This window comes from Grampus griseus, assembly GCF_964374135.1.
Source record: "Grampus griseus genome assembly, chromosome: 16".
NCBI lineage: Eukaryota > Metazoa > Chordata > Mammalia > Artiodactyla > Delphinidae > Grampus > Grampus griseus.
Window position 1 is genome coordinate 55,470,650 of NC_139010.1, and position 26,144 is coordinate 55,496,793.

A 26,144-nucleotide genomic window follows, 5' to 3' on the forward strand; every position below is an offset into this window, starting at 1 on the left:
ATGTTTCCATATGAATTTTGTGTCTTTCCATATAAATTTTAGGGTAAGCTTATCTATGTCTACAAAAAAAAATGTTGAGATTTTAATGGGAATTACATTAAAACTACAGATCAATTTGGAGAGAAATGGCATCTTTATTATATTGAGTCTTCCTTCCAATCCATGGACATGGTATTTCTCTCCATTTATGTAGGTCTTTATTTCTTTCACCAGCATTGTGTAATTTTCAGTACACAAATATTATACATGTTTTTTAAAGTGTATAAGTATTTCATTTTTGTTGAGCGATTATAAATGGTACTGTGTTTTTAATTTTGGTTTCTGCACATTAATTATTAGAAATATAAGCATTTTTTTGTGTTTTGGTCTTGTATTCTGCCATCTTCTTAAACTCACTAATTAGTTCTAGGAGTTGTTTGTTTGTGGTAGATTCCTTGAGATCTTCTATATAGACAAACATGTCATTTGGAAATCAGAACAGTTTTATTTCTTCCTTTCCAATTTGTATGCCTTTAATTTCTTTTTCTTGCCTTATTACAGTGTCTACAACTTCTAGAACTACTTTGGTTTTCTGTTTGTTTGTTTTTTTAACATCTTTATTGGAGTACAATTGCTCTAAAATGGTGTGTTAGTTTCTGCTTTATAACAAAGTGAATCAGCCATACATATACATATATCCCCATATCTCCTCCCTCTTGTGTTTCCTCCCACCCTCCCTATCCCATCCCTCTAGGTGGTCACAAAGCACTGAGCTGATCTCCCTGTGCTATGTGGCAGCTTCCCATTAGCTACTGATTTTACATTTGGTAGTGTATATATGTCCATGCCACTCTCTCACTTCGTCCCAGCTTACCCTTCCCCCTTCCTCGTGTCCTTAAGTCCATTCTCTACATCTGCATCTTTATTCCTGTCCTGTCCCTAGGTTCTTCAGAACCATTTTTTCTTTTTTTTTAGATTCCATATATATGTGTTAGCACACGGTATTTGTTTCTCTCTTTCTGACTTACTTCACTCTATATGACAGACTCTAGGTCCATCCACCTCACTACAGATAAGTCAATTTCATTTTTTTATGGCTTAGTAATATTCCATTGTATATATGTGCCACATCTTCTTTATCAATTCATCAGTCGATGATCAACTTAGGTTTCTTCCATGTCCTGGCTATTATAAATCGTGCTGCAATGAACATCGTGGTACATGTCTTTTTGAATTATGGTTTTCTCAGGGTATATGCCCAGTAGTGGGATTGCTGGGTCATATGGTACTTCTATTTTTAGTTTTTTAAGGAAGCTCCATACTGTTCTCCATAGTGGCTGTATCAATTTACATTCCCACCAACAGTGCAAAAGCATTCCCTTTTCTCCACACCCTCTCCAGCATTTATTGTTTGTAGATTTTTTGATGATGGCCATTGTGACTCGTGTGAGGTGATACCTCATTGTAGTTTTGATTTGCATGACTAGTGATGTTGAGCATCCTTTCATGTGTTTGTTGGCAATCTGTGATTACCTCCGAAGCCCGAGCCTCAGCTCCCAGCCTCCGCCCGCCCCGGCAGGTGAGCAGACAAGCCTCTCGGGCTGGTGAGTGCTGGTCCGCACCAATCCTCTGTGTGGGAATCTCTACACTTTGCCCTCCGCACCCCTGTGGCTGCGCTCTCCTCCGTGGCTCCAGAGTTTCCCCTCTCCGCCACCCGCAGTCTCTGCCCATGAAGGGGCTTCCTAGTGTATGGAAACCTTTCCTCCTTCACAGCTCCCTCCCACTGGTGCAGGTCCCATTCCTATTCTTTTGTCTCTCTTTTTTCTTTTTTGTTTTGCCCTACCCAGGTACGTGGGGAGTTTATTGCCTTTTGGGAGGTCTGAGGTCTTCTGCAGCATTCAGTAGGTGTTCTGCAGGAGTTGTTCCACATGTAGGTGTATTTCTGATGTATTTGTGGGGAGGAAGGTGAACTCCACGTCTTATTCTTCTGCCATCTTGAAGCTCCTCCCCCTCAGATCTATTTTCTATTTCAATAATTCTCTCTTCAGTTGTGTTCAATATACTATTTATCCCATTCCAGTTTCAATAAATACAGTTATCATTACCAAAAGCCCTATTTAGTGGCTTCTAAATTGATCTGTTCTTTTTCTCCCCCACAATAGTTTCAAATTCTCCCATTGGCTCTTTAGTCATTTTATGTATACCTATTTAATCTCACACAGATTCTTCTATTATTTCTGCATCTTGGGGTACTAATTCTCCAAGTTATTGTCTCTGTTGATTATCCTTCATGGATTAACTTTTTGTGTTTCTAATGTTTTCAGTTAAAGTTCATTTTTGTGGGGGAGGGTTATTCCTTTCTGCAAGAGTCTCATATGCCCTCAGCAATGAGTGTGACCCTGATTTTCATTTTTTCAGGGCTCTTGGGATTCTATGGGTCCTAGATCAATTTTTATGTTAATTTCTAAGTTTATGGTTTCCATACATAGGAAATGAAATTTGAGAACTTATACCTGTCTCAGGAACAGGCTTTGGGATTCAGTTTCTCATAGAAGATATGTTTTTACCCCCACTTAGAACCTAGGAAAGATAGCAAGATTTCTTGCCCCTTCTTTCAGCCACTGGACAGAGTTTTTCTAGTCTTTTCTTTTCTTTCTTTCTTTGTTTTTTCTTTCTTTCTTCTTTCTTTCTTTCTTTCTCTCTCTCTCTCTTTTTCTTTCTTTTTTAATGATTAGGAAGCCCTTTGAAGGAGTTCATTTTATGCAAGATCTCAGTCTCCAAGGCCACGGGACCAAGGCCACAAATCCTGAACCTATATAGCTGTTACATGGGCATAAAAAAACCACCAGCCCTCAGTACCCCAAATCCTGGCCCAGTCTCAGTGCCCTCTGCACAGTTTTGCCACCATCTGAAGCTTAGTTTCATGGGTTTATGTTCCCTGTTCTTTTCTGATAATGACAATTTCCCTATCTTTTCTTTGAGCTTAACTCTGTATTTTTAATTTGGAGTAAGAGGAAGGTTATATTTTTTTCCAGTAGTTCTATGTTTGTAAAAGGGGTCCCTGCCAGTTCAGTTGCCAGAACAAGAAAGTTGGCATATAACACATTTTTAAGCCTGAACATAATTGTTTTACTGCTAGAATTTCTAGATCAGAAGTCACACACTTGCAGCTCTTGGGATAAACCCAACCCACAGATGTGTTTTGTTTGGTCTGGATGCTTTTGGCCTACACTTTGGGTTTTTGTTTTGTTTTGTTTAAAAACAAAGTTGGCTTCTCATTTGAGAAGCCAACTTTTAAAAATCAAGGAATTTCACATAAAAATCCAGATTTTCTAGTTTTTCTTTAAAAATGGAAAGATCTGGCAACAGTGGGCCCATCTTCCATCATTTACAACCCATAGCAGTTAAGTAGCACCTGCTCTCTACAGTCAGGGTACACGTTTTCCTGGTTGTTAGAATCTATCTCCCACTCCTCAGGGTCCCATCCAGGCATTTCACCCATTGACATTACCTGCTTGGTCTCTACAGATATTCTAACTTGCTCTCCCAGCCCAGGACTACAAATTGCATCCAGATTTCAAATGTGAGTTGCCCCAGTAGACTGACTGGAAGCTCCATGGGGGCAGGGACTGTGGTTGGCTCATTCACCACTCTATTCACACCCAGCACAGTGTCAGGCTGGTGGTAAGCATTCGGTGCTCTTGGATTTTGAATTAATTAGTTAAAGAATGGATGAGTTATTCTAAAAATAAACAACCCAACAGTCCAAACAATTCTGCGGCAGAAACCTCTCCAAAATGTTGGCAGCCCTGAAGTCCTTAATGTTTAAATCCTGAGAATCCTGTCTTAAGTAATCACAGGCAGTGATGTAGCAAGTGGAAGTTTGTTATTTCCCATACGGTTTTCAACAAGTCTCTTAATTTTCCTCCGCCGCCAACTCTCCTTTGGAGAATGGGCAAAAATATCAATACTTCTCTATCTGAGGGACTAACACTAAGAAATCCAATGTTTCTCAGAGAAGCTGTGCTATATACACACGTGACCCAGTAATGTTAGGGCCTGGTGCAGCCGAGTCAGCATGGGAAAATCTTAAGTGCACCTGGAGAGAGACTGGGGTGTAATTTCCAGAGATGGGTTATTGAATGACAGCTTCCCCCTCGGTCCAGTGAGAAATTTAATTTGCTGAGGACTCAACACAGGAAGCATTTACCGATTAAAAATATGTCTAAACAGATGTTCTGCTTAGCCTGGAAGAAGGATCTTAATGCAACTGTCATTATTGGATTTTCTTGGATTACTACTATCTGGAATTGGAGTCCCAATAGAAGGATGTAATTATTTATTATGGTCCAAGAGGCCTGCATCTGAAGAGGAGCAAATGCAGAGGAGGACTCCCTTCAGGGGTGTCTGAAGGGATTTAACATGCTGGGGGCGGGGTGGGCTGGGGGATAAAGTCCATTTAAATTCTCTGGCTCTGGGAGTGTACCCTATCCTCTCTGAAAATATGCCATAGGTATTCGATGTTCCGTTTCCAGCTGAAGGCACAGCCGTATTATAAATGGCACAGCCTCCTCAAGCAAGGAACTGCGGATTTTCGATTAGTCAACCGGTCCCTCCTACACTGGAAGTAAACATCCTGACAGTCCAGCCACCTGCATAACCCTCACCCCACGGGTGACTGGCAAATTCGCACCTTGCCTGTGGCGATCTTGAAAGGCTCAGTAAAGGGGGAGACTGTGGATTATTCTGCACGATGGTTCCCAAACCTGACTGCACATTGGATTCAATCAGGAAACTTTTAAAAAATTCTGGTGTCCGCCCCCCTGCCCTGAGATTGGGACTCAATTGGCCTAGAGGACTGTCAAGGCATCTGTGCTTTTTCAGGCTCCCCAGGTGATCCGGATGCATAAGGAAGTGTGAGAACCACTGATGTAGCCCAAAGATTACGAGCAAGAGATTCAGGGTCAGGGGGACTTAGGCTCAAGGTAAATGCTGCCATTCACTACCTGTGTGGCTCTAGATGAGCCACTGTCCCCTGAGATCTCCTTCCTGCTGCATGGTGATGTCATGGGCATGGAACCAGGCAATGAACATCAAACGTCTGCTGTGTAAGGGCTCAATGAGAGCTGCAGTTAGCACCATCACATCTGCATTTGGGGACAGGCTAGAAAGAATGCCTAAAGTCAGGTTCAATGGTTACACCCAGATACGCTGACATAAGTGACATTCAGGGGTCAGGTGAGGCTCTGTGCCCAAGTTTGAGGGATCCCTGCTCTCTGGTGCAACCTGATTCCATTATTATTTGCTGCAGCACAGAGCCCTTAGGGACTGCTACAGAAAGTGAAAGGTCCATTCTCTTTTATGAATATGGTTCTGGAAATCAGGCTCTACCAAAACAGTCGCAGCTTCATTTGAGGAACAGTTACACACTCCATTTCATTAATCCCATTATCGGCCCCGAAATGCATGCTGAGCTCTCATCTCCAGGGTAGGAAGGCTCCTCAGACCAGTCTGCCAAGGGGTGCCGAGTGAGCAATTCCCCAAGCCCCCCAGACCTCCCCAAAGCTGGAAGCACAAATCCCCGCCATCAGGGCTGAGGGGAGCAACATAATGCCAGGAAATACACCTGGTCCTGCAGCCAGCTGACCAGGGGCTTCCCTCAGATCCTTTCTCCTGCTTGGGCGGTCCCTTTTTCTGAGGGTGGCCGAAGCGGAGTGGGTTGTGATTAAAGGGGAATCTGAGATTGACACAACTTGCCTTATCTTTAATTCAAACAAAAACAAGAGGCACCCAGGCTGGCACCTGACAGTGTCCTGGAGGGACAGATGGGAAGGCTGGGGGAACAAGCTAGAAGGGATGGCCTTCACCTCACCTTGGGGGTCTCCTTCCTCCTCAGGCTCACCCTGGATGCTTAAAGACCTGCTCGTCTGCTGCTGTAATACAGAGTGAAGGGACTGGCCTAACCTTGACATTATCCTCTTGAAACACACCAGGATCATTTGAGGGGCTGCAGACTATGGAGGTAGCCAGCTGCAGGGGTGTGCGGCATGGGTGGGGCAGTGCTGTCATCATCCTCCTCAAGACACCCAAGAAGATCTCTCGTCGCCGTGTGAGTACCGTGTACAACCCAACCAGAGGCAGAATTGTACTGGGCTGCGGGAGCCTTATTCCTTCCTGTCTTCCTTAATGGTGTTTCTGTGCAGCTGTTAAACAGCTGTGAAATCCCAGTCCAGAGGTGGACAATGCACTTTTCGTGCTGGATAATCTAATTCTTGGAGGTGAAGGTGGAGAGAGAGAAGGGGAAGAGCTACACTCATTGGGTACCTTTTAAGTTCCAGACACATGGCGATGAGCTTTGCATAAATATTGTTTCTAATTCTCTCCAAACCTTAGATGAAGAGCTGGATAACTTATCCAAGGTTGTAACTACTAAGTGGCTTGCTGGGATGCAAACCCAAGTGTGTCTGACTGTTCAAGTTTATTTGGTTGGGTAATATGATGCCCAAAAAACCAGTAAATATTAATATTAAAAATTCTGACAATAGCTATTGCTGGTGAGCAGGAAAGATGCAGGGAGGGAAGGCAGTAGATGGTCTCCAAATATGGCCACAGCTCTCATCCCTGTAAGTTCATGCCACTTCTCACATTAAGGGGTGGAATCTATTTTCTTTTCCTTGAAGCTGAGCTGGCCCTTTGGCTTGTTTTGACCAATAGAATGTGGCAGAAGTAGCATTCAGAGTCCATGCCTTAAGTGGACGGGTGGCTTCTGTCTCCTCTCTCTGGCAAGCCAGCCACCATGCTATAAAAAATCCTTAGACAACTAAATGGTGAAGGTCCATGTGGAAAGACAGCATGTGGAGGCACAGTGAGGCACCAAACATGTGACTAAAGCTTTTTTTGGCCCTCTCGGCCCAGCCCAGCTGCTAGATGAATGTAATCAAGTGAGTGACCCCAGCTGACGTCAGCCAAAGAACCACCCCCGAAAGCCCAGTCAATGCACAGAATCATGAGAGATAACAAATCACAGTTTGAAGTCACTAAGTTTGGGGGTGGTTTTCACGCCATAATAAATCACTTAAATCGTGAAGGAAAAATTAGGTGTGGCATCTACATCACTGAAGGGTAATGGCAAATCCTTCTGGTTTCATCCTCACACCCTGTGTCCATTTTCACCACTAAGTGCTGGTCATCTGCGGCCAAAATGAAGTGACACGGATTTTACCAGGTGACTGGGAGCCTGAAAACGCCTAAGTCAAAATACCTTTGAGAAAGCAAAGCAGAAAAATACAGATTTTAAAGGGGCCCTGCACACGGTCCCAGCAATACTTGGTGCGACTTAAAATCAGATGCACGTTTGTCAAATGGTGGTGGTGGGGATTGTGAGTGGAAGAGTCTGCCTCTCTCTAAAGGAGATCAGACTGCTGAGAGGGGATCAGCAAGCCAACAGGAAAATGGGCCAAGGACAGGAAGAAGCGAGTCACAGAAGTGCACCCCCAAATCACTGACAAAGGTAGGAAAAGACGCTGAAAGTCACCAGGAGTCAGAGAAATACAAATTAACTAATAATAAGCTATCGTTTCCATTATTAAAAACACTGATAATACCTAGTACCAGGGAGGACATGGTGAAAGGAGCACACTTACACCTTTTGAAATGCATTTTAGCAATATCTATTTAAAACATACTAAGTGTGTAAGGATCTATATTCAGGTATTTTACTGCAACATTGTTTATGATGGCAAAAACTTGAAGTTATTATTAACTGATAAAAGAAGGATTGAATAAATTATGGCCCATTCATACCAGGAATATTTTGCAACTATTCAAAAGAATAAATTGAAGTTATACAAGCGTCTTGGAGGGGTTTTCCATGAGGTACTGATGAGTGAGAAAAGCATAATGCATAAAAAACACGTATCAAATATGATCCCTTCTTAAAAAAAAGGACAAAACATATCTGTATATATGTTTATGTGTTTATATGTATGTTTATGTATGCATATGTATACATCTCTGCATCAGTGTATATGTGAATATATGTGCATGGAGAAAAATATGAAAGGGTGAAAACAAAGTTATTAGCATGCATTACCTGGGGAAGAGTAGAGGGGTAACATGTGGAAAAAAGAAGTGAAGGAGGTAGCCAAATTAAAGGGAAAAGAAAAAAAAACAACACTAAGAAAAGTATATGATGATATCATCACATTTGTACATTACTGTGAAGTTATATATATATTGTGTGTGTAAAATATAAAATAACATTAAAGAAAGAACATAAAATGAAGTGAATAATGGTTTGTACTTCACCTCTACAGAAACATCCCTGAAACACAGGATTCTGGCATTTTAAAAATGATTCATTTTGCTCTGCGTTAATTTTATGTATCAATAGAAGGAATGCCCTTGTCGGCAACAAGCCCTGATTCCTGCAGGATGCAGGCTGGACAGAAGCCCAGCAGCCCTTCTCCTTCAGCACAGCTTCTGAACAGGAAAACCTTCTCCAAAACCAAGATGCTTCCAGTGAGGTGCCTCCCATAATCTCCACTAGAATCTCTGAGAGCGCATGCGCGTCTGGGCGCTGGTGTGCAGACAGGCAGACGTGGTACCTCCAGGCAGGCCCCTGCCACAGACAGCCCCCCCGCAACTGTCCACGGGGTCTCTAGTCTACACCTGCCTCCCAGTCCCCACCCCAGCTTTAGCTCCCTTTCTTGCTTCCCAGGCCCACTCATTCTGTCAGACCCCTGGTTCCCAAAGCCCCGTCATCCCTCCTCTCCGTCCTCCGGGCCTTCAGCTCGCCAGCCAAGGGCTACAGAGAAAAGTCACGCCCAGACTGCAGAGTCTAACTGGAGGCCATCCAGTCCCCGAGCAACCAAATACCACCCTTATACCTTTCTCTGGCAGACGGCCCACCCCACTCAACAAAAGGCCTCACTGCCCCCTCATTCACAGACTTCACTGCTTCTAGTTCACTAAGATTGAAGTAAAAGGTACAATAAGAGGTTCCCAAAGCCAGGATCAGGGATGGGGGAGGGAAATGGGTGCGACTGGAACTAGATAGTGGTGATGGTGGTACGACATTGTATATGTACTTAATGCCCCGAAATGGTACACATTAAAATGGTTAAAATGGTAAATTCTAGGTTATGTGAAATTTACAACAACTGAAAAACAAAGAGTACCCCAAGGCCTGGTGGGGCCTCACATTACCCTCTCTAGCTTCCTCACTGCTGGTATTCGTGGCTGTAGCATTCGACCAGCTCTCAGATGGCTGCTCTCCAAGCCCACCTAAAGGAACAAAGAAGAAAAGAAACGTGAGGACGCACCAGCCTTCTTTGCACCAGCACCATGAGATGAGGGAACAAACCTGGTCACCTGGGGGATGCTCAGAATCACCAGTGGGTCAGTAAAGATCTGTTAACAAAGGATGACTGGGCCCCTACTCGATGCTCAGGCCAAAAAGAACTTGCTTTCTTATAACCATGAACATAGTTCAGAAATTATAAATGTAGCCTCCTCGATCAGTTCAAGGGCACTTGGAGTGAAACATATAAAGTTAACAGGCGAATCCCAAAGTCAGCTTCCTAACCCCCAACTCCCTGAGAAAGCCCAACGCAAACCGGACACTCTCAAGTTCTGGAGTCCCCCGCACGGGATGCAGGGAGACGTCACCAGTGCCACTCCTAAATATGTGATGTGACAGTTGCTGCTGCCTTGGCTTATACAGGCATCCTGGTTTCCTCTTTGGGGTGTGAGTCTCCTTTTAGAAATTGCTCTGCTTACTTTATAAATCAGACTCTGCCGACACTGCCTCAGTCAAGGGCAGTGATGCACGTACTCGTTTGCTAGTATCATCATCTAGAAACCAGATTCACATCTGTCCCCACCAGGAAGATGGTCTATCACCATCTATTATTAGACCTACTGTGAACCAGGTACAGTCCCGGGCAGCAGGGATTCAGCAGTGAACAGGACAGACAGTGCCTAAGTTCCAAATGGGCAGTTGGACAGTAAATGGTAGGTAAGAAAATAAAGGAATAAGATGATTGCAGGTTCAGAAAATGCTCTGAAGATCAAACGCAGTATGTGGTAACGCGGCCTGGAGCAGCTGCTTAGAAAGCGGTCAGAGAAGGCCCTTTAGGGAGGTGACAGTTGGGTTGAGACTTGGAAGACAAGAAGGAGCCAGCCACACAGAGATCCGGGCCAGCGGGTCCCAGCTGAAGGAGGATCAGGAAAGAATCTGGATTGGGAATGAGCTTGCCATGTGGAGGGGCTGACCGTGGTGGAGAGAGGGAGGCTGGATCCTCAGGGATATTAAGAATATAGTTGGAGGCACAGCAACAGGAGAGGCTGATGGCTTAGATATGAGGGACTGAGGGGGTCCCGAATGATGCCTACATTTGGCAGTTGAGCAGCTGGGTGGGTCGGGACACCAGGGAGCAGATTTGAGGACAAAGCCTGTGTCCAGGAGAGACTATCATACACGTGAAACCACACCAAAGCACCTACAGGACAATCTACTCGTGCAAAATATTTCTTGCATTTGTTTAGAAATCTGCAGCTTACAAAGCAGTTTCCCCATCTCCCCTTTGACCTTGATGAAAACACTCTGTAGCAGAAGTGTAACCCCATTTTACAGAGGAGAAAACAGATTCAAAATGATCAGCCCCGGGTTGCCAGCCCGTAAAGGAAGCTGAGGGCTCAGGACAGTCTCCTGGTCAGAAGCCCGATGATATTTCCTGTGCTCCATAGGTCACAGGCTTCCAGAGCTGCTCAAGGAAGGGTCCCAAACATGGAACCCAATGCCCTGGCCCCTGACAACCACGGAAGACAGCCCTGTGGTCCTGCATCCCAACTCCTGACATGCAGACCACCTCTCTCCCTCTGGTGACTGACACTGGCGGTGGACCAGGCGCGCGCAGATATTTTTACATGCCTTCATCCTGCTCGTCCGCTGCCTTTCTGGCCAAGTCAGAATCCACTAACACACTCCCTGCAGCTGCCGGGGCGTTCGCTGCCAGCTCCCAGCCCTCTGGGTATTCTTCCAGTTGCGATATCATTTCCTCTAGGGCTAAAGGTCAGGGGAAATCCTGATGGTATGAAAATCACTGGCCAGCAGAGGAATGTGCCCTGTGCAGACTGAAGGAGAGCCTGAGGCCAAGGCTCTCAGACTAGCTTAGTCTTCACTCCCTGTGTAACTGAGGATGAGACCTTGGGTGTTAGTACTTTTCATCTGTCAAATGGGCTGTTCCAAGTTCCGAATGAGGTAATGGTTTGTTTAGGCATTTGCTCATTCAACAAATGTTCATCCGACACCTGCTGCATGCCAGATGCTGTTTCTGCTGCTCAGGATATGACACTGAACAAACTCTACCCTGACCTCATGGAAATTATATTCTGGTGGAGGGTAGAGGAGAAAATGATAAACAAACAGGTGACTAAATATATAAGTCGGTTGTTGACAAGCGCTATGAAGAAAATAAATAAGGGTGAGGGGAACAGTGAATGCTAGGGGTGAAGGATTGCCATTTCATACAAGGCAGAAAAGCAGAAGCCTGAAGAAAGTGAGGGAGAGGGTCTGCAGATATCTGGGGAAGAGCATTCCAACTGAGGGGACAGCAGGTGCAAAGGCCCTGGGGTGGGAATGTGCTTGACAGTATGGAGGTGGGTATGACTGGAATGGAATGAGCCAGGGAAAGAATAATAGGTGATGAGGTCAGTGAGCAGTGGAGGGTCTGGGGGGGTCAGCTCCTGGGGGACCTTGCAGGCCATTTTCAGGATTTTGGCTTTTATTCTGAGAGATCTAGATGGGAGCCAGAGGACGTGAAAGGGTTTTATAACTGCACTGGCTCTGAATATGATCCGTGTTATTAGTAGCGAACAGGAGGGGAACACAGGAGCTGGGATTTGAAAGGAGGTTCTGCAAAGCACCAGTCCATCATGGAGGGTTGGAAAGTTTAGACCTGCTTGGCTCCTACAAAAAAAAAAAAAAAAAAAAAAAGACCTGTAAGGATACCTGAGCACAGCCTGGTTCAAGGTTAGCTGGAAGCTGTGGTTGAGGGAGCGATGGCTGCGAGAGATTGATATTCAGCTTTGCAGCAGGCAGAGGAGGTGGGGGGATGAGGACTTCTGATTCCCTTGGCCCCCTGGCCCTTGGGGTTACAATGGGAGCAAAGCTCTGGAGCTGGGGGGAGACCAGGGGCCCCCTAGCAGATGGAGGTGGGGAAGGAATCAGTGTTTACTGTGTGCCAATTACGGTGCTGACCATGTGCTGGGAACAGTGCTAAACGCAGAGTTTTGTAATTCTAGCCTCATGAAGACTCAGCGACAAAAGAGCCACAAACATCCTCGTCTCACAGATGTGGAAACAAGGTTCCAAGAGGTGAAGTGACTTGCCTGTCCTGAAGGTACAGAGATGGTTAGTAATGGAGAAGCTGAAGGTGGGTCCTGGCGGACCTCCCCAGATCTGTGCTCCTTCCCTCAGCCTCAGACCCAGAAAGAACAGGAGAACAAGTGGGATGTCTTGGGGGGGGTGGGGGTGGTGGTGGTGGTGGTGGTGGTGGTGGTGGCTGTCTATTCCCAAGGGAAAGCCACTGATGAGACTGGGGTCACAGCAATTAAGAACACACATCCCTTCTCTGTCACCCTTACCAGCAAGAGACTGGCAGCTCTCGTCATTTCTCCAAAGGGCAGCAAATCGCATGCTTCTAGTACAGCTGAGCCTGGGATCTACCTGGAGTGAATGTGATTTGGCCACTCCCCTGATGAAAACCCTGCCAAGGTTTCCCACTGCCCTCGGGATGAATTCTAAGCCCTAACATGACCCATGAGGCCCACCCCTGTGATATGGCCCTGCTGGCTTCCTCCAGCCGGTACCTCAGGGCTTCCTGCTACTCCCCCACTCCCACTCTGTGCTCAGCCACCTAAGCTCCTCACGGTCCTCTTGGATTTCCATTCTCCTCTTGTTGATGCGCCTTCCTCTGCCACACCCACCTCTTCATCTGGCCAAATCCTACTGGACCTGCAAGGCTCAGCTTGAACACCACTTCCTCTGGGAAGCCCCATTGCTCCTCTTGGGTTAGAAGCCCCCTCCTCTGTGTTACCAGCACCCTGGGCCTTTTCACATCCCTTGCCACAAGTAATTGGGATCTCCTCTCTACTCAGCTGATCCCCTAGTTTAGTTTTTAGCATCCTGAAGAAAGGGACCTTGCCTTGTCCAACAGTAAACACCCAGCACTGTGCCTGGCAATAAATAAAATATGTGATTGATGGATGAATAGATGGATAGACAGATGGATGAGTCAGGTAGACAGTGCTTACAGAGAAAACCCACTCATTTCTAACTCATCATCACTGACGGAAAAGTTTGTCTTTTTCAGCTTATGGAAGGAGGGAAGTAGATATTCTTGGAACAATGGCTTTCAACCTTCGCTACACTTCGGGATCATCTTGGGAAGCTTTTTAGAAAAGTACTGAGGCCTGCATCCCACCCCCGGAGGTTCTTATTTGATTGGCCTGGGCCTTGGGATTTTAAAAAGCTCCCCAGGTGATTCTAAGGTGCAGCCGAACTTGAGATTCTCTACTTAGAGAACCCTGTAAGAGGTAGCCTCAACTCATGATGTTTTCTTAAAACTAACCTCCTTCCTCCCCAGCTCACCAGGAATGGAAGATGTGGAGCTGAAGACAGACATCAAGTACTAAGAAAAGTCATTTCTCACATCTAAATCAATGGAATGTGTTGCTCCATTTCAGTAAAAGCAAGCAAATAAGACAGGTGTGACTGTGGCTATAACTGCAGCCATAAGCACGCAGAACAAGGAAGAGAGAAATATAGTCTGATGGACAAAGATTGGGGGCAATGGGGGCAGGGAGTATTCAGGGTGTAGGGATATCTTTTTCCTTGGGTGTAACTGTAAGACAAAAAATATTTGAAAAAATACATATATATGCCCATATTTGATCTTTGGTTAATTGCCTCTTCAGTGAGAGGCTATGCAAAGACCCCGTAGATTTCATTAGTCACAGGGGCTTATTCAAACGTCTCCTTTGCATAAGAAACCCAGGCTTACAGCTGGTCTCTGGGAAAGAATGCCCTCCAGGCCTTGAAAAGAGAGCTCCAGGCCTGTTCATGCAGAGGTCAGCAGCCCGTGATGCATGGGGCCAGGCTGAAATGTTTCTATCCAGCATTTGCAATTCAATCCCACAGTTTCCTTTATGGAACAATTCACTAAATTCAGAGTTGTTCTTTTTTCTAATTCACCATATAATTCACCTCCCAAGTTCAATTAAGAAGCAATCTGTTAGCAACTTTGGGAGCAAGCTGCTTTTCTTTGGGAAAGCCCAATTTTCTTCCGCTCCCAACAAAAAGTGGCTTAATTATATGCATCATATGAGACATTGATGTACACACAACGCCCCTCTACATAATTAATGAAATATTAACTATATACACCCAAAGACATCTAGGTAGAAAGGGATGGGCTTTTCCAAAGCCCGAAAAGACAGCCTTGGATCAATACTGTTCATTTGAATATATGATAATTCATAGTGACTATGAATTAATATTCATGAATATAATTAATAAACAAAACCTTATAGTAATTATTCCTTCTGTCTCATTCTTAGAGCCTAACGTTACTTGGCCCTCAGTTTTCTTTTTTTTTTTTAATTTATTTATTTATGTATTTATTTTTAGCTGCATTGGGTCTTTGTTGCCGTGCACGGGCGCTCTCTCATTGCGGTGGCTTCTCTTGTTGCGGAGCACGGGCTCTAGGCGCGTGGGCTTCAGTAGTTGTGGCACACAGGCTCAGTAGTTGTGGCTCGCGGGCTCTAGAGCCCAGGCTCGGTAGTTGTGGCGCACGGGCTTAGTTGCTCCATGGCATGTGGAATCTTCCTGGACCAGGGCTTGAACCCGTGTTCCCTGCATTGGCAGGTGGATTCTTAACCACTGCGCCACCAGGGAAGCCCCATAACTGCCATTTTTAAATGCTGATTATTTGCAGGTACTCACATATGTTATCCTGTATTTAATCCTCAAACTAATCCTCTGAGGTGGGTATCAGTGCCATTTTACACGCAGTGTAACTGAGGCTTAGAGCACTTAAGATATCACTGTGGACACACAGCCATTGGGTGGAGAGGTTGAGATTCTCTCCAGATCAGTCTAGTGTCAAAGCCTTTAAGATACAACACAAATAACCCTGCTAGGACACCCTCAGCTCTCACAGTTACTGACTTTTTAATACCTGTATTTACAGCTCCGTCCCATCAGAGGTAAATCTAGCACAAAACTGCTTTGCTTTACTCTAAGAAAAATTAAAAAATAATCTCTAGCACAAGAGCTTAAAAATCACTTTATTGCCAGTCCATTCATTCAATAAATACTGATTGAGTGTCTGCTTTGGGCAGCACTGTGCTGGGTTCCTGAAGGCAGAGACAGGCAGAGTCTATCTTCATGGTGCCTTCATGGTGCTAGTGGAGGGAAGAAAATCAACAATAAACAATGAGATCCTGGGACTTCCCTGGTGGTCAAGTGGTTAGGACTCCACGCTTTCACTGCCATGGGCCCGGGTTCGATCCCTGGTTGGGGAAATAAGATCCCGCAAGCCGCATGGTGCGGCCAAATACAAAACAGGACAAAACAAACAAACAAACAAAAAGAGATCATTCTATGGAGGGATTAAGCACTTTCAAGAAACTAAAACAGAGTTTATGAAAGAGCAATGGGGGATGGGAGCCCAGGGAAAGTCTGAGTTGGTGAGATCTAAATGATGAGAGGGGGACACCCATCTGGGGAGAGTGTTCTAGCAGAAAACAAAACAAAACAAAACACCAGCAAGTAAAAAAAGTCCAGAGGGAGGAAAATAAGAGTCCGATGGAGCTGGAACTAAGGCTAATACCTGAGGGATGCAGGGCCAGTTTGCCTTTGAGTCTTACCCTCACAGTCAACTTGCCTTGCCCTTTGGTCATATGTAATACGCACAGCAATCCTGTGAATAAGTAATATCATTCCTCTTCTACAGAAGAGAAGACTGAGGTTCATGAATAAGTTGCCCAAGGTCACCCAGCTGGTAAGAGACTGAAGTTGCCTTTCAAGGCAGCCCCTTCTGACTCCAGAATCCATGCTCCTAACCCCTGCCCTCTACCTCACACCTGTACAGGTGTGGTCTGAACAAGCATCCCAAGCAAGGCCGATGGACGACACATCTGCACACCTCTGTCAGAAAACTACTGGCGAGACACACACAGCAGAGCTTTTCATTATTCATTAGGAAAAAAACGAGGCAAAGCCCCTTTAACAGGTTGATTTAGGAATGAACTAGGCAACCACTGCGGTAATCAGTGTGTAATCCTAAGCAATTCAGTGCCAAGTAAAGTTTATATCTGTGCCAAATTTCAAATGTTACAGAAGGGAAAGAGAAAATGGGTTAAAAGATCACTGCCAGTTTTTGTTAATGAAATGATTCAATATTGGCAAGTGTATAATAAAACGGGAATTCTTATACACTGCTGTTGAAGGAGGAATATACATTGGTAACATGTTATGAGATAATTTAGCAAGATGTATCAAAGTCTTTTAAAACAAGCAATAGTATGATTTTGACCCAATGATATGACTTCGACCCAATAATATGACTTCTAAATATCAGTACTAAGGAATCGATTGACAATGAAAACAAAGGATGTTCATTCTCAACATTTTAAAGACAGACTGTAACAACCACACACCCCCAATAAAGGAATTATGATATAAAGGAACTTAATGTAACATTTTAAACTGTTTTAGAAGAAAGATTGCTAAACGGGAAAAATGTTCATATTATAAGTCAAAAAACAGGTTAGGAAGTAGTACCCAGTATGATTCCATCTTTTTAAAAAGCATATACGACAAATTATGGAAAAAATACTGGAAGGAAATATGCACAATGTCCATTGTGGTCCCTGATGGGTGATGTTTGGGTGAATGTTACTTTTTTATATACTTTTTGTAATTTCTAAATTTTATTCAACATATTACTTTTATAATCAGGAATTAAAAATAAAGAAGAACTATATTACATCATACACTTTGCCTAAGAACATGTGCTCTGCACTTTGTAGTGTATGTCTGTACACACATACACATACACACACACACTGTTGCCGGGAAACCCTTTTCCGATGGGAAAGAAACATACTCGTGTTTATGCAGATGGAAAGGTCGTGGTCCAATCTTTTTTTCTACTTTTCTGCTCTCACCATGGAAAGAAAAAATAATGAGTCCACACCTTGGCAAGATGGAAGAAAGGAAAGCTAAGCTCATTGGTGAGAACGGGAAAGGGCTTGCTGGAAACTTCTTTAAGACAGTGTTGGATGGGCTCTTGGGAGATCCAGTGCGCTCTTCCCCAGTCAGTTAACTGGCTCCCACCTGTGTCCTAGCACTGGCTGATGAAGCCTTGGAATTTGCTCCGACCCCAGGCAGAAGCTCATGGGAGGCTTCTTAATCATGCAAATTTGAGCTCTCTCTTTCCAGAGCCTCCAGCCAGATGTCCATCTTGCTTGGTGTTGGACCCTCCACCCATCCTGAATGCCTGTGTCTGCATCTTTCCTAGTCCCTGACTGTTGGCTGAGCTACACCAGACCTTCTGCTTAGGGATGCTCTTGAAGGACTTGCTGCTCACCTGCCTTCAAACCTTCAGTGCTCTCCTGGGCCCTGGACTCTAGGTCTTCTTGCACACTTGGTCCACATCTTTCACACCCAGCCTGGCCTTGGCTTCTTGGCCATTTCCATCATTTATTGCTGTATAACAAATTATCCCTCTAAACAGAGTGGCTTAAAATAACCACCATTTTATGCTTGCTTCTGATTCTGAAGGCCAGGAGTTTGGGCAAGGAACAAACGGGGCTGACTTTTCTCTGCTCCGGGACCTGAGCTGGGTTGACTTGAAATGGCCGAGGGATGGCCGAGATGGCTCATGTGGAAGGCAGCATTCCAAAAGGATGAGCCCCACCGTGCAAGTGTTTGTCAGCTTCTGCTTCCATCATGCTTTCTAATGTCTTACTGGCCAAAGCAAGTCACACAACCAAGCCCAGAGTCACAAGGAATGACTATGCCAGGTGAGGTCTGTCAGGGACCACGAATGGAACAGCCTACCCCCTGTTTGAGCTCTAGAGACTTAAAGTTCTAGCAAGTCAGGTGGTTTGCAAGATGGACCTAGAGTGCCAGCTCTGGAGTCAGACTGTCCAAGGTTAAACCTTTACTATGTCACTTACTAGCTGTGTGATCTTAAGTCACTTAACCTCTCTATGTTTCAGTCTCCTCATCCATAAAATAAGGATGAGAGTATTCACCTCTTAGGGTTGTTACGAAGATTAAGAGAGATGATACATTCAAGACATAGAAAAATGCCTGGCTCACAGTCAGCACTCATTGAGTTAGCTATTATTACTATTGGCTCTAAAACTGTTCTGAAGGCTGAAAGAGCAGAATGGGTTGAAACAGTAAGCCACAGAGACAAGACATTTTATACCAGAAACACCACAAGTGAAGTAAAAAGTTAAGTTCTCCTTAAAGTGCACTGAACGAAACCAAGTTTAGGCTGAGGACCCATTAATACTCATTGGCAGGCAGTGACAATAAGACATCCACTGTACCCAAGCATGTTATTTTTTTAAAACTTGCTCCATAACAATTTGAGACATCAAATAACTAAAAAATTAACCAAAGATATATGTTAAGGAAAGACTCGGGTGACTAGGCTGTGTGTAGTCATCCTGTTATCCCTGGGAGAGTGGAGTGGCTTGGCCAAGATAGTTAAGAGTCATTCACTGAGTAGTGGGTCCCAAATTACAGGCTAGAGCTTTGCTGAGAGACCCAATAATGTTTACTGGGTCTTGTGTGCCAAGGACTGTGCTTGCTGCCTTACGTGTATTTTCTCATTTAATTCTCAGCACAGTCCTGTGAGGTAGGGACTATTACTGGCTTTACTTACAAAAGAAAGAACTGAGGCTTAGAAAACTTTAAATAACTCACCCACAGTCACACAGCTAGTAAGAAGCAAAACCCAGATATAATCCCAGGCCCATCTGATTCTACTGATGGTCTTTATAATACAGGGCTAGGGATTCCAACCTTAATAATTGACAGTAAATGTCCCAATATATAAGGCTGGGAAAATCCCAGCTCCTCATTCTCTAGAGTAAGTTAGGTCAGTGGTCCCCAATCTTTTTGGCACCAGGGACCGGTTTCATGGAAGACAATTTTTCCACGGAATGGGGGGTGCAGATGGCTCAGTTAGCAACGCGAGCGATGGGGGGCGGCAGATGAAGCTTTACTCGCTGGCCCGCCGCTCACCTCCGGCTGTGTGGCCCAGTTCCAAACAGGCTGCGGACCGGTAGCAGGCCACGGCCCCAAGGGTTGGGGACCCCTGAGCTAGATTATAAAGGGTCATGTTCCCAGGGAGATCTCTCTACATCTCAGGCATGGTTCTGAAGGCTCAGTGACCCGTGTTTGTATTGCGAGGTGGGAAGTGCACAGGAGACTGGAGCAAGACCCCTGAGGAAGAGGAGGAGAAGACAGATGATGAATGGGAACCTGAGCTCCCAGGGAAGTTGTCCTGCAAACCACTCTCCACTCCCTGGCGGCTGCCCCAGACACACTGACAGTCAGAGCTCTCCAGCCCCAAATCAGGGATCATGCCAGATGTCCTTGAAGACTGAGCAGGTTGTTCCTCAGGAATAGGAAGTGGTCCCCTCCAGGCACAAAAGAGGGCCCCTTCACTTTCGGCTGAACTCAGGACCACTGGATTCCCTCAGAGCCATCTAAGGTATCCACCTCTAGCCAGGGCTCACCACCTGCCTTGAATCAAGCCAGTTCCACAATGTGCTATGAATCAGACACCGCCCCATCCACAGGAGCCATGAGGCAGAGAGAACAGTAAGAGCAACCTGGTGAAGGAAATCCCACTCTCAACCTGGAAGTTTAGGAGGGCTTCCTGGAGGTGGCATTGAAGGACAAGAAGGGTTTCAATAAGTAGAGACGGGAGGGAGTCAGGCAGGATAGACCATAGAAGAGAAAAGACTAGCCCAGCTTGGTAGCACAGCTTTTTTGACCTGAGTGATCTTTGGCATGATACTTAAATTCTTAGAGCCTCAGTTTCCTCATCCATAAAAAAGGACACAATGGGATCTAACTTTTTAGGTTGTGAGCAACACATAATACAATGTCTGGCACCTTGTAGGGACCCCATAGCCTTACTGATGATTATTCTCTTTTTTTTTTTTTTTTTTGCGGTACGCGGGCCTCTCACTGTTGTGGCCTCTCCCGTTGCGGAGCACAAGCTCCGGACGCGCAGGCTCAGCGGCCATGGCTCACGGGCCCAGCCGCTCCGCGACATGTGGGATCCTCCCGGACCGGGGCACGAAGCCGTGTCCCCTGCATCGGCAGGCGGACTCTCAACCACTGCGCCACCAGGGAAGCCCAGCCTCTGGTATCTTGATGACCATACTAAAGTTTAAGCTCTGGCCAGGAGCACAGCTATACCAACCTGTTATCTGTCTTCAGACCCCAGCCTGCGAAACCCAGCCTCCCCCATTCAGGACAGAATGGAGTGTCCTGACAGAATGACAGCTTTTCTCTGCCCTACCCCTTGCCCAAAATTTTAGTAGGGTCTAAGAGCACATCCCAGTGTCATTTAGAAGAAGGAAGGGGAGAGAGGGAGGAGGAGACAGATGAGAAAGGAGTAGCTGCTCTTTCCCTCAGACAACTGTCACCTGAACTTCCCATGGGGTTTGGTCCTTTTTGGTTCACAAAGCTGTAGAGGGGAATTGCCGGTCTTCAGAGGCCCTGGAGGGACTAGTTGGGGCCTCTTTCACACGGATTTCCAGAAGCTTCTGGGGCAGGGGGGTGCTTCTAAAGCAGGGAGTGGCTGGGTGAAGAAGCGGTGGGGCAGTAGAGAGGCAGTGGGGGAGAAATTCAGACACAGCGCTCATGGCTGATGGTGAGGCAGGAAGGGATCACAGGGATCCAGGAGCACGGTGGGACACCGATTAAATTCTCCCCTGAGACGCTGAAGGCCAAAATTTGGACCACCAAGCTGAATGCATAAGAGGAAGATTCTAGAAGAATCTTCTCAGTCCTCATTTATTTCCTTCGGGGATCACTGAGCATTACCAGGAACGATCTCATTTATTTGCTCACATGTTTATTGCCTGCCTCCCTGACACCCTCTAAAAAGCTAGCTCCATCTTCTCCCCTGATGTACCCCCTGGCCTGGGACAGTACCCAACACATAGGAGGTGGCTGCCGGTGGGAGGGGGGGACTGGGGAAAGGGAGGCTGCAGGATGTGAGGCTACAGCGGACATTAATGCCTGTCTCCAGTCAAGAAGTGGTGGCGTCCTGGAGAGTTGATAGGACTGTAGGGATGGCGAGAGTTTGCTTGGGAGGGCTATTTAGGTGATGGGATGAACATAACTCGGTACCCAGATGGATATGAGAAGAGAGATGGAGGGAACTCCCTTCTCAGCTCTTAGATGTGATAAAGGCATACCCTTGCCCATCCTTCACACTGAAATATGCCAAAAGAAGAGAAATTTTCAGAGGGCCCGTTCGAATAGTCAACCTAAGAGACTTGGGATAACTTTAACAGGAAGTGTGGGTAACTGCAAGAGGAGAATTATACATTTGTACTGCAGTTTATAAAAGTAGTAGTAAGTGAAGAAAAGACATTCCATGTTCCTGGATGAATTGGGTAAATGCTACAAATGTATCCATTTCTCCAAATGAAGTTATAAGTTTAATGCAATCATGATCCAAATTCAAGAGGATTTTGTTGGGATCTTCCTAGATTTTTGTGGAGAAGTGATCCTCAAAGCAGAAGAATAAACAAGTGAGACTATTCAAGAAATTTCTAAAAATGAAAAGCAAGGACCTTGAGGAAGGATGGCCACCAAATATTAAAACGTATAAAGAAATTAACATGAAAAGACACACAGATGAACGGGATACAAACGCTAACGCTACATGTAAAAACACACACTATGTGATAAAGGAGACATGGGGAAAGAATATGAATTAGATGGTAATCCCGACAAGGGATTAACCTCCAAAATATAGAAACGGCCCATGTAGCTCTAGTCAAAAAAACAAAAACCCAATCAGAAAATGGGCAGAAGATCTAAATAGGTAGCTCTCCAGAGAAGACATACAGATGGCCAAAAAGCACATGATGCTCAAGGTCACTAATTATCAGAGAAATACAAATCAAAACTACAAGGAGGCATCACCTTGCACCGGTCAGAATGGCCATCATAAAAAGTCTACAAACAATAAATGCTGGAGAGGGTGTGGAGAAAAGGGAACTCTCCTGCACTGTTGGTGGGAATATAAATTGGTACAGCCACTATGGAGAACAGTATGGAGGTTCCTTAAAAAACTTAAAATACAGCTACCATATGATCCATCAATCCCACTCCTGGACATATATCTGGAGAAAATCATAATCCGAAAGGACACATGCACCCCAATCTTTATTGCAGCACTATTTACAATAGCCAAGACGTGGAAGCAACCTAAATGTCCATCGACAAAGGAACGGATAAAGAAGATGTGGTGCATAAATACAATTGAATGTTATTCGGCCATCAAAAAGAATGAAATAATGCCATTTGCAGCAACATGGATGGACTTAGAGATTATCATACTAAGTGAGGTAAGTCAGACAGAGAAAGACAAATATCATATGATATCACTCATATGTGGAATCTAATTTAAAAAGAAAGACACAAATGAACTTAACGGAACAGAAGCAGACTTATAGATATCGAAAGCAAACTTATGGTTACCAAAGGGGAAACATTGTAGGGTTGGGGGGAGATAAATCAGGAGCTTGGGATGAACACATGCACACTACTATATATAAGATAGATGACCAACGGGGACCTACTGTATAGCACAGGGAACTCTACTCAGTACTCTGTAATGGCCTATATGGGAAAAGAATCTTAAAAAGAATGAATATATGTATATCTATAACTGAAGCACTTTGCTGTACACCTGAAACTAACACAACATTGTAAGTCAACTATACTCCAATAAAATTTTTTAAAAATTCTAAAAATGAAAAGCAAGGACCTTGAGGAAGGATGGCCACCAAATATTAAAACATATAAAGAAATTAACATGAAAAGACACACAGATGAACGGGACATAAATGCTAACACTACATATAAAAACACACTATGTGGTAAAGGAGACACGGGGAAAAAATATGAATTAGACGGCGTTGAGATTATTATTCAGAACTTGGGGGGAGGGGTGCCTCCAAATAAAACCCAAATGGATTGAAAGAATTAAGTATAAACAAACAAACCATAGAAAAACTTTGGAAAAATATGTTATTTCCCAGAGCTATAGTAGGAATAATTTTATACGTTTAGAAGTATAAGAAAAAGAAAATCTGACTTGATATATTTAACTTCTAAACTTTAAAACTTTTGTATATCAGAAAGACTAATCCCCTAAAATGAAAATAAAACACCCATACAAGTGAAAATATCTGCACTGAAGATAACAAATGGTTACTATCCATATTATATAAATAGCTCATGCAAATCAATGAGAAAATCTTTATGTCTAATATGCATTGGATAAAGGAAATTGGTGAACATGTCATAGAAGAAAAATGTAATTAGTAGGTAAATATATAGAAGTTGTTTACCCTTGAGAAATGAAAATAGAAGCAAAAATAAGGTACCATTTTCCAACTATTAAAGTAGCAAAGTAAAGAGATTAATGGTAACGATGATGCTGAGTCAGGTGGAAGTGGAATTTTCATTTTGTGAAGAATTATTTGTTCAGCAAATTTGGTGAGCATCTACCATGTGCCTCTCACAGGACTAAGCACTGGGAGGGCGCAGATAGATGATAACTCACAGAGCTCACAGTCCAGTCTGGGAGAAATAGGAAGACATCGGGCATTCAGAGGCTTCCTCGAGAGGGGCTGGCTGAGTTTGAGGGAAGGGCAGAAGTGGGGGCACGAAGACTTTCCGGGCACTGAGGCGGGGTAGAGGAGGGCCCATGGAGGAGAGTCCAAGTCCTCAGCCAAGTCCCACAGGAGTCTGATCCCAACACTCCTTTCCAGCTTCTCTTCTCCCCCAAGTCCCACCTTCTCACCCACCTGGCAACCCTGTCAAGCTCCCACTCCCATGACTGTGTTCAGGCTCTGCCTTCCACCTGCAATGCCCTCCCCACCTCGATCCTAATCAAAATCCTTCACAGCCTCTTCCATGAAGCCATCCCTTGCCTCTGTTTCACCTACATCCCCCTCGTGGCCCTTTACTCATTCACCCGTTCATTCATTCCCTCATTCAACATGCTTCCTCGGGGCACCTCTCTGTGCCAGGCACTGTACCAGGTTCCAGGGATAGAAAAAAAGATCAGACACAGCCTCTCCTCTCAAGGAGCTCCCAGCCCTGATCATACCATGCCTGGAGTATAATTCTTTGCAGACCAAGTCTATTGTCCCTACAAGGCACTTAACCCCTTGAGGATGGAGATAACATCCTATTTCCATTGTGTGGTGTCATAGCAGAGGCTTAACAAATATGTCTATTTGAATTGGACTGAATAGGATTGACTGATGCTTGCATATATTATCTCAGTTGTGTGTATTCTCACTGCACCTATGTGGGGTGAGGTATTATTGTTACTCCCATTTTACAGATGAGGAGACTGAGGCTCAAGGAGGTTAAAGCACTTGATCTGTGGTCACCAGCTGGTATGTAGCAGAGCTGGGAGGCTCTAACCCCCGGCCCTTGCTCTGTGCCTCATCACCCTGTCCCTTGGTGTCTGACAGGAGCAGAGAAGGAATGGAAAACCCCAGGCAAGGAAGTTTGTAGGAAGTTAACCTACAACTAAGGGTTAAGACTTTCTCACTACCTGGTAAAAAGTCCTTCAGAAGAGACACAAGTTTGTCCTCATAGAACATCTTAAAAGGATTTTATCACATGGTCTTTGCACAGATGACCAAATGACCGATAAAGATTTACAGATGTCTCAAAGGACCCATGAACTGGGTCACAGAAAGAGTAGCAAGGAATTCAGAAATCAAAGAAAGGAAGACCAGCCCAAGCCCTCTGCAGGGAACTGGAGGAGAGAAGCAGAAAGAGAACCATGGAGCTCCATGGCCTGTCTTTGACCTTTTGGGACAGAAGTCATCTCAGTTCAAGGAGAAGTACAGATAAATGGCTTCACCTTTAAGAGATAATCTAGGTGAACAGAGGTTCGGGTAACTAGTGTTTTTCTGGGTGGTGGCATATGTCAGTGAGGTGGAATGATCCTTTTGTTTCAGAAAGGCTAATAGCTATTAATGGTCCCATCCCTCTGATTCACTGGGGCAGAAAGAACCTGTTTTGATGCCAATACATGTGCTGGGCCATAAACCACCCGCTACAAGACACTGTCCTGTTGGCCTGTTCTGTATTTCACCCCAGTGCCAGCCAGAACCTGGGACATGGCATGCTGTGTTGCAGGGGTGGGGAGGGTTTGGAGGGTGGGGGTGGGGAGGGGTTAGAGGGTGGGGTGGGGAAGGGTTAGAGGGTGGGGCATGGGGAGGGGTTGGAGGGTGGGGGTGGGGAGGGCCAGAGATTGAAAGTTCAAAGAAAAGCAGAAAAGAGGCTCCAGAAGGATCGTCTTCCAGACGACTGGGCAACAGTTAAAGCCTAGGGACTCCTCTCTGGACGCAGAAAAGAGAAGCAGCCCTGGCCGGTGTCATGGGGCCTGCATTAGGGCCCAAGGATGTTGTCCCTTCCCCACTGGCCCAATGTGCCAACTCAAATGCCTAGAGTTGGGGGCCCAGGCAAGGAGTACATCAGCACGAAAGAGGTCAGTGTGAAAGATGAATAGGGAGTAATGGGGTCTCTGGCAAACCACAGAGCACCTGCTCCTCCAGCATCCAACCCATCGTTATGCAACTCCACTGATTGTTGCCATGTGGGATTGCTGGACCCGTGTGACCAGATATTCCAACTTTGCAAGAGAAGCCAGAGTTCCGGATTTTTATGAGAAATTTGATTCTTAAATTTTGGCAGTAAATTTTTAAAAATATTAAGCACTACAAAACGTATCTGCAGACTATATCTGTGTGGTGGACTGGCCGCTTAGGACCTCTGGGCTGCAGAGTGAATGGGA

At 45.1% G+C, this 26,144-nt stretch overlaps 1 protein-coding gene across 1 annotated transcript in view; it reads right to left on the reverse strand.

Annotated features, from left to right (window-relative positions):
* The window catches only part of TLL2 (tolloid like 2), a gene marked incomplete at both ends in the record, with an annotated part of 128,604 nt that overhangs the window by 57,110 nt on the left and 45,350 nt on the right, over positions 1-26,144 (reverse strand). The window contains one exon of the mRNA XM_082673563.1: positions 9,187-9,264. Within this exon, the coding sequence (XP_082529689.1) occupies positions 9,187-9,264 (78 nt within the window). The remainder of the gene's footprint in view (positions 1-9,186; positions 9,265-26,144) is intronic.